At 48.4% G+C, this 9,382-nt stretch overlaps 1 protein-coding gene across 1 annotated transcript; it reads right to left on the bottom strand.

Annotated features, from left to right (window-relative positions):
• Nucleotides 1-239: 239 nt before the first annotated feature.
• Nucleotides 240-8,447, bottom strand: LOC149440723 (sepiapterin reductase-like). The gene is made up of 3 exons (XM_089658188.1): nucleotides 8,080-8,447; nucleotides 4,008-4,298; nucleotides 240-520 (listed from the first exon to the last, which is right to left on the bottom strand). Exons 1-3 carry the CDS (start codon nucleotides 8,393-8,395, stop codon nucleotides 333-335), a joined length of 795 nt encoding a protein of 264 aa, XP_089514314.1. The 5' UTR covers nucleotides 8,396-8,447; the 3' UTR covers nucleotides 240-332.
• Between the last annotated feature and the right edge of the window lie 935 nt (nucleotides 8,448-9,382).

The raw sequence follows: 9,382 nt of genomic DNA, 5'->3' as shown, positions 1-9,382 counted from the left end.
GGGATCATGGGGCCCCTGTGTCCTTGCCCAAACTCAAAAAAGCCTATGAAAAAGGTACCAGGGGCATCTCATGGGGCCCCCTACTGACCCCGGGCCCTCGGCAGTGCTTGAATGGTCAGTCCACCCCTGCTTTGGTATTAAAAGCTGGAATCTGATTGGTTTCTGTGAAGAGCTGCTCCAGATTCTGCATTCTCCGTTTTTAGTGAATACCCCCCATCATCACGACTTGTCTGCAGCTGTGCAATAATAAACCACTTTTATCTATCACTTACATCCCTTTTACAAAAACAGAAGATTGCTAATTATCGCTGAACGCAGATCGCAGCTCGGCATCAATCAAAAAAATCCACATGATCGCCAGATTTATAGGCGTCTGCTTGGAGGATGTCCAGCATCTTGCGGGCAGACATGTGACAGTCAACGAGATTTCCCTCTTTCTTCTTGTTAGCGAACATTAGACGCAAGTCAGGATCCTTGGTGCGTGTCCGTGCTTCTGCCTGCATGTCGTTATCCAGTGGCCCTGCCGGATACGGGAAGAAGAAGTCAGTCCAAACAGGCATTGTAGGTCATCACACATTCAGCCCAGGGATTTCCTGAGGATGGAGGGCAGAGCCATGCAAATCATTACGTCACCCTAGCGTCACACTTATGCGGATTTCAGTGCATTTTCCAGATTGCAGAAACGCACTACAGTCCATTAACCATTGTTTCCTATGGATCTAGTTCACAGCTGTGCGTTTTCAGTCGGTGTGTTTTTTGGAAAGGGTCGGGGACTTTTTTTTTCCTGCAGCAGATTGCGTGTAATAGACTTCATTGGACCCACACCAAAAATGCAAGTGTTGTGTTTCTGCCACTTTGCTGCATTTTGCACCTTTATAGAAAAGTTCTGTTCATGTAGTGTGACTTGGATGCAACTTTACACTCCCTGGCACTCAAGTAGCATTAAAGGCGCATGAAAGGAGCACAGGAGAGTGTGTGTTCAAAGTCGTATGTTAGAGTGTTACTAAACCCCAGACCCCGCATTCGCTATATCCGCTCTCCCCGGACCCCGCATTCACTAGATCCGCTCTCCCCGGACCCCGCATTCACTAGATCCGCTCTCCCCGGACCCCGCATTCACTAAATCCGCTCTCCCCGGACCCCGCATTCACTAGATCCGGTCTCCCCGGACCCCGCATTCACTAGATCCGGTCTCCCCGGACCCCGCATTCACTAGATCCGCTCTCCCCGGACCCCGCATTCACTAGATCCGCTCTCCCCGGACCCCGCATTCACTAGATCCGCTCTCCCCGGACCCCGCATTCACTAGATCCGCTCTCCCCGGACCCCGCATTCACTAGATCCGCTCTCCCCGGACCCCGCATTCACTAGATCCGCTCTCCCCGGACCCCGCATTCACTATATCCGGTCTCCCGGACCCCGCATTCACTATATCCGCTCTCCCCGGACCCCGCATTCACTATATCCGGTCTCCCCGGACCCTGCATTCACTATATCCGCTCTCCTCGGACCCTGCATTCCCTATGTCTGCTCTCCCCGGACCCCGCATTCACTAGATCCGCTCTCCCCGGACCCCGCATTCACTAGATCCGCTCTCCCCGGACCCCGCATTCACTAGATCCGCTCTCCCCGGACCCCGCATTCACTAGATCCGCTCTCCCCGGACCCCGCATTCACTAGATCCGCTCTCCCCGGACCCCGCATTCACTAGATCCGCTCTCCCCGGACCCCGCATTCACTAGATCCGCTCTCCCCGGACCCCGCATTCACTAGATCCGCTCTCCCCGGACCCCGCATTCACTAGATCCGCTCTCCCCGGACCCCGCATTCACTAGATCCGCTCTCCCCGGACCCCGCATTCACTATATCCGGTCTCCCCGGACCCCGCATTCACTATATCCGGTCTCCCCGGACCCCGCATTCACTATATCCGCTCTCCCCGGACCCCGCATTCACTATATCCGCTCTCCCCGGACCCCGCATTCACTATATCCGCTCTCCCCGGACCCTGCATTCACTATATCTGGTCTCCCGGGATCCTGCATTCACTATATCCGCTCTCCTCGGACCCTGCATTCACTAAATCCGGTCTCCCCGGACCCCGCATTCCCTATGTCTGCTCTCCCCGGACCCATGTAGCATGAGGAATAATTCTAGATACAATTATAGGGTCATAGTTCTTGTCCTCCCTTCAAAGACAAAAATGAACTAAACAGTACTACACCTTTTCAAAACAATGGCACTGAACCATGTTGCATTGATGTAAATGGGGACTAGTTCACTAGTGTGAACGGGGGACTCAATGTGTGCAAAACATTTTTAAATATGGCCCAGCAGCGAAAGGCTCATTGAACGCTTGTGAAGAGAATTCTAATACTGGAAATCCCATATCCTGGTTCACTTAATGAAGAAGGAAGGATCCACCTTCTGTATATAAATCTTTACCTATATAGAATAGATATTATATACACGGCTCAAAAAAATGAAAGGAAAACTTTGAAAACCCATCAGATCTCAATGGGGAGAAATCTCCTGCTGGATCTCTATACTGATCTGGACGGGGTAATGTGTGAGGAATGTAAGGATCCCCATCGTTTGATGGAAATGAAAATGATCGACCTACAGAGGAATGAATTCAAAGACACCCCAAAAATCAAAGTGAAAAAATTATGCAGCAGGCGAGTCCATATTGCTGAAATGTCATTGCAGCAACTCAGAATGGTCCTCAGTAGTTTGTATGGTCCCCACATGCTTGTATGCATGCCTGACAATGTCGGGGGAGGGTCCTAATGAGACCTCAGATGGTGTCCTGGGGGATTTCCTCCCAGATCTGGACCAGGACATCACTGAGCTCCTGGACAGTCTGAGGTGCAACCTGGTGGCGTCGGATGGACTGAAACATGATGTCCTAGAGGTGTTCTATTGGATTTAGGTCAGGCGAGGGTGGGGGGTCATTCAATGGTATCAATTCCTTCATCCTCCAGGAACTGCCTGCATACTCTCCCCACATGAGGTTGGGCATTGTCGTGCACCAGGAGGAACCCAGGACCCACTGCACCAGCGTAGAGTCTGACAATGGGTCCAAGGATTTTGTCCCGATACCTAATGGCAGTCAGGGTGTCATTGTCCAGCTGAACATTCTCCACGGCTTCTTCAGACCCTTTCATGTCTGTCACATGTGCTCAGGGTGAACCTGCTCTCATCTGTGAAAAGCACAGGGTGCCAGTGGTGGACCTGCCAATTCTGGTGTTCAAATGGCAAATGCCAATCCAGCTCTATGGTGTCGGGCAGTGAGCACAGGGCCCACTAGAGGACGTCGGGCCCTCAGGCCACCCTCATGAAGTCTGTTTCTGATTGTTTGGTCAGAGACATTCACACCAGTGGCCTGCTGGAGGTCATTTTGTAGGGCTCTGGCAGTGCTCATCCTGTTCCTCCTTACACAAAGGAGCAGATACCGGTCCTGCTGACGGCCCTGTCCAGCTCTCCTAAAGTAACTGCCTGTCTCCTGGAATCTCCTCCATGCTCTTGAGACTGTGCTGGGAGACACAGCAAACCTTCTGGCAATGGCACGTATTGATGTTTCATCCTGGAGGAGTTGGACTGCCTGTGCAAACTCTGTAGGGTCCAGGTATAGCCTCATGCTACCAGTAGTGACACTGACCCTAGACAAATGCAAAACTAGTGAAAAACAGTCAGAAAAGAGGAGTAGGGAATAAAAGGTCAGTGGCCACACCATTCCTGTTTTGGGGGTTGTCTCACTGTTGCCCATCTAGTGCACCTATTGTTAATTTCATTAACACCAAAGCAGCTGAAACTGATTAACAACCCCCTCTGCTACTTACCTGACCAGATCAATATCCCAGGAGTTTCACTGACTTGATGCTAGACTCTGACTAAGAAGTCTTCCTTTCATTTTTTAGAGCCGTGTATATTTAAATTTCTTGAGACAGCATCAAGCCCCCTTTATTGTTTAGCAAAGCAGAATTTTTTTGTGCACCGTGTACAACCTGGTGCGTAGTTGAGTACGCGGACGTCTGTCTCCTCCTCGGCCAACACCTTGAACATCATATCCCGAGATGCCTTCCCTGCACAGTACAGCGTCCAGGACTTGAACGGTTGCAGGGCTGCCAGGGATGAGATGTTGACCACCAGCCGCTGTAGCCCAGGCCGTCTCTGGAAAACCGTCAGCAGGGAAGAGGTCAGGCACAGCGCCGAAGACACGTTCAAGGAGAAATATCTGTCCACTTCTAGAGGGTCCATAAATTCCACAAAAGACCTGCTGACATCACCTAGAGACCCTGTGGAAGAAAAAGACAAAGGCCAGTCACTAAACGTTTTCTGTAGTATGGCAGACGGGTCAACACTATCCATTTTAAATGGATCCGGGGAAATGGATCCAGATAACTCAAGTCATGGTCCTTATGACCAGGGGGGACTGACAACTCAGTCAGTCACTACAAATAATGTTTCTGCCAATGTTCTAGTCCAGGGGTGGGCAAACTTTTTGACTTGAGGGCTGCAATGGGTTCATATATTGGACCCGGGGGCCGGACCAAGAGTAGATGAATGATGTGTATGTGTCATCCATAGTAAGTATAGTAATATTCCCCCATAGTAAGCATAGTAATTAATCCCCCATATAGTAATTCATCCCCCGTAGTAATTAATCCCCCATAGTAATTAATCCCCCATATAGTAATTAATCCCCCATATAGTAATTCATCCCCCATAGTAATTCATCCCCCATATAGTAATTCATCCCCCATAGTAATTCATCCCCCATATAGTAATTCGTCCCCCATATAGTAATTCGTCCCCCATATAGTAATTCGTCCCCCATATAGTAATTCGTCCCCCATATAGTAATTCGTCCCCCATATAGTAATTCGTCCCCCATATAGTAATTCGTCCCCCATATAGTAATTCATCCCCCATAGTAATTCATCCCCCATAGTAATTCATCCCCCATAGTAATTCATCCCCCATATAGTAATTCATCCCCCATATAGTAATTCATCCCCCACATAGTAATTCATCCCCCATATTAATTCATCCCCCATATAGTAATTCATCCCCCATATAGTAAGTCCCCCATATAGTAATTCATCCCCCATATAGTAAGTCCTCCATATAGTAATTCATCCCCCATATAGTAAGTCCCCCATATAGTAATTCATTCCCCATATAGTAAGTCCCCCATATAGTAATTCATTCCCCATATAGTAAGTCCTCCATATAGTAATTCATTCCCCATATAGTAAGTCCCCCATATAGTAATTCATTCCCCATATAGTAAGTCCTCCATATAGTAATTCATCCCCCATATAGTAAGTCCTCCATATAGTAATTCATTCCCCATATAGTAATTCATTCCCCATATAGTAAGTCCCCCATATAGTAATTCATCCCCCATATAGTAAGTCCCCCATATAGTAATTCATTCCCCATATAGTAAGTCCTCCATATAGTAATTAATTCCCCATATAGTAAGTCCCCCATATAGTAATTCATTCCCCATATAGTAAGTCCTCCATATAGTAATTCATTCCCCATATAGCAAGTCCCCCATATAGTAATTCATCCCCCATATAGTAAGTCCCCCCCCTGTGTCAATTCACTTACCTTTGGTCCGCGCGTTCCTCTCGTATTCCCGCGCCGTTCTGGTCTTCAGGGAGGACTGTGAGAGGAGTTCGTCACGCTGCCCCGCCTACATCCTGACAGCTGCAGAGTCCTGACGTCCGAGAGGAGGGAGGGGGGCGGCCATCCGAGAGGGGGGGCGGCCATCCGAGAGGAGAGGAGGAGGGAGGGGAGAGGGGGAGAGGAGGAGGGAGGGGAGAGGGGGAGAGGAGGAGGGAGGGGAGAGGAGGAGGGAGGGGAGAGGAGGAGGGAGGGGAGAGGGGGAGAGGAGGAGAGGAGGGAGGGGAGCGGGCGCCCGGCACACAGGAGAGCCGCATCTAAATTTGTAAAGAGCCGCGGCTTGCCGACCACTGGCCTTGCGGGAGCCTAGCTCCGCGGGCCGGATTAAAAGGTCCGCCGGGCCGTATACGGCCCGCGGGCCGTAGTTTGCCCATTGCTGTTCTAGTCTATTCTTTTTGAAATTTTCAGAGGACAGCTATATTCTAACATTAATACAGTCTTTGAAGGAAATCCGCAATATCCGGCAACGTGTTTATATTTAGGATTTGTTTTCAAATTTGATTTCATTTTCAAATTTCGATTTGAATTTCGGACAAAATTTCTTTGTTATTTCGGATTCATTTAAAACTATTGTAAGGGCTCGTTCACACCTATAGTGTTTGGCAAGCGTTGGTCCGGCGTTTGTGGAGCTTTTTTTAACGCTCCGCAAATGCCGCATGCGCGGTTGCTAGGCGTTTGCCGAGCGTTAAAAACGCCCCACAAACGCCTATAATGCAGTTTGAATGGTGTTACCGCTCCGCAAACGCCCCGCAACCGCGTCGCAAACGCCGGCCGGGCGTTTGCGGAGCGGCACCATAGACTAGAATAGGAGGATTCAACACCTCCTGACTCGACCAGAGGCATCCGTTTTGCCGCGATGCAAACGCTCCCGTTAGAACAGCACCATGTGCTGTAATGTGTAGGATTGTCAGAGGCGTTTGGGAAGCGGTAAAAACGCTTCCCAAATGCCTTTCTGCCGCCTGCACACAACGCTAGTGTGAACGTAGCCTTATTCTGAAATTCGGATACATACATGAATAACAAAAATTTGGTCCGAATATAATTTTTTTAATTTTGTTTAAAACAAACAGGACGTCTACTGGTGAGCGGCAAAATAGAAACTTTTTGTTCTTGTATGTAGATGCACTTTACATTTTTTCTTTTCTTTTTTTTTTTAACTAATTGCCGACCGCAGATAGCTGAATGACGGCTGCACTGCGGCCGGCCAGTTCTGGGGGGGGGCGTCATATGACGTCCTCCCAGAACGCGCTCTCCTGCGTGCCCCCCGGGGTGCGCACCCGGCGATCTCCGTGATCGTTGTGTCCTACGGACACAGCTGATCACTTGACGTGGTAAAAGGCCAATCACAGCGGCCTTTTACCATGTGATCAGCCGTGTCCAATGACACGCTGATCACCGGGAAAATGCAAATGCCGGTTCTCGGCTGCACTTTCCTCACGCTGTCAGATCGTGAGGAAAGTACTGCTGAAAACCGGCAGTTGTCAGAGCGGGGATCGGCACCGATCATCAGGGTCACTGATCACCAGTGCCCTGATGATCGGTGCCCAGCAGTGCCACACACAAATTCCGCCCACCTGTGCCACCCAGCAGTGTCACCACCTGTGCCACCCAGCAGTGTCACCACCTGTGCCCACCCACCTGTGCCCATCAGTGCCACCCACCAATGCAGCCCAGCAGTGCTGCCAGTCAGTGCCGCCAGTCAGTGCCCAGCAGTGATGTCAGTCAGTGCTACCTATCAGTGCTGTCTATCAGTACCCATTATCAGTGTCGCCTATCAGTGCCGCATATCAGTGCCGCCTATCCGTGCCACCTCATTAGTGCTGCCTATCAGTGCCCATCAGTGCTGCCTCATCAATGCACATCAGTGAAGGAGAAAAATTACCTGTTTGAAAAATTTTATAATAGAAACAAAAAAAAAAAAATTTTTTATTTTTTGCAATTTTTTTGCATATAGCACAAAAAGTAAAGTGTCCAGCAGTGATTAAATACCACCAAAAGAAAGCTCTATTTGTGAGAAAAAAAAATGGTAAAAATTTCATATGGGTATAATCTTGCATGACCGCGCAATTGTCAAAGTGCGACAGAGCTGAAAGCTGAAAATTGGCCTGGTAAATAAGGGGGTATAAGTGCGCGGTAGGCGAGTGGTTAATCATCTGTTGCAGCATCTCCCCCCCAGCAGTTTTATTGTTTGTCCCAAAGCCTGCCGCTGTCACATTTGTTTTTCTTGCATTTCAATGTGCAAAGAGATATGAAAGTCGCATGATATAAAATCTATTTGTATATTGAATGTGACCATTAGATAAACCCCGACCCCACATTTGCTCTTTAGGTAGCAGAAGGATTTTATAGCGCTGGTTAATAGACGTGGTGGTGCGTCCTTACCTGCGTTGTTGATAATGAGGACCCTTTGAGCCGCATCCCGTCCGTTCAGCTCCTGTGCAGCTTGCACTGTCTTCTTTACCCCATCTGCTGTTCCCAGGTCTGCTGCCACCCATCTCACCTCAATATCTGCATACTGGAGTGTCAGCTCCTGAGACAAAACACGCAGAGCCTGCTCTGTGCGGGCCACCAGCAGCAGGGCAGAGCCTGGCGCCACTCTGGGGCACAGTTCCCATGCCAGGCTCCTGCCCAGCCCCCGGGAGGCTCCTGTGAGAACGCACAGCACAGTGCCCAGGCTGCAACTTCTCTCTCTATCCATCTCCTGTATGGTGCAACACACAACCAGCAGCACAATGACTATCACCTCCCTCCTCCTCCTCCTCCATAAAACCTGCCTCCTTTCCTTTTTTTTTTTTTTTTAACCATCTTTATTAGCAGCAGAAGCAGGCAAAACAATATCATGAAAAAAATGAACCACCTGGAGGCTGGCTTTGGGGTTAACCTGTTCATGACCAGAATACCGTACACCATTCATTACAGTTGTATGCGAACTTTGAGGCTCAAACGACGCTTTATTCATTTTTTTTTTAAAGCCTGTATAGATGGTGTTTAAAAAAAAAAAAAAAAAAAAAAAAATATATATATATATATATGGGTAGCACAGTGGCTAAATGGTTAGCACTTCCACCTGGCAGTACTAGGGTCATTGGTTTGAATCCCAGCCACAGCACCTCCTGCCTGGAGTTTGCATGTTCTCCCTGTGCCTGCACTTCGGTTTCCATCCCGGCACTTCGGTTTCCTTCCACACTCCAAAGACATGCTGGTGGCTAAATTGTCCCTAGTATGTGTATGTATGAATGTGAGTTAGGGACCTTAGATTGTACACCCCTTGAGGGTTAGGGACCGATGTGAATGTACAATATATATGTAAAGTGCGGCGTAAATGGATGGCGATATATAATTACCTGAAATAAATAAATAAATAAATATATATATATATATATATATATATATATATATATATGTATATATATATAAAATGTTTCTGCAAATGTTGATGTACAACTAGGATTTGTTTTCTGAATGTAACAGATTGAAATAAAAGATGCTACAATAAAATGTACAAAAAAAAAAACAACAAAAACACACTTGCAGAGGCATCCCTAGGGTTGGTGTCACCCCCTCCGATGATCCCCGCAGGATGGTTCGGTTCTGCGGATTGAGCATAATGGATCGGAATCCGATCCATTATGCTCCCCAATCTGCAGATCCCATCCATCCTGCGGGGATCATCGGCTTGCTATAC

Source organism: Staurois parvus, unplaced genomic scaffold, assembly GCF_062004578.1.
Source record: "Staurois parvus isolate SC_StPar_1 unplaced genomic scaffold, SC_StPar_1.0 ptg001057l, whole genome shotgun sequence".
Taxonomy (NCBI): Eukaryota; Metazoa; Chordata; class Amphibia; order Anura; family Ranidae; genus Staurois; species Staurois parvus.
The sequence above is the reverse complement of the archived record's forward strand: the minus strand, read 5'-3'. Positions and strand labels throughout refer to the sequence as shown.

Excerpts from the sequence above, each read along its gene's own strand:
- LOC149440723 (XM_089658188.1), bottom strand. The coding sequence starts at position 8,395 with ATGGATAGAGAGAGAAGTTGCAGCCTGGGCACTGTGCTGTGCGTTCTC. Across the intron at positions 4,299-8,079 it reads CCTCATTATCAACAACGCAG|GGTCTCTAGGTGATGTCAGC; the intron begins GTAAGGACGCAC and ends TTTCTTCCACAG. Across the intron at positions 521-4,007 it reads CGTACTCAACTACGCACCAG|GGCCACTGGATAACGACATG; the intron begins GTTGTACACGGT and ends CGTATCCGGCAG.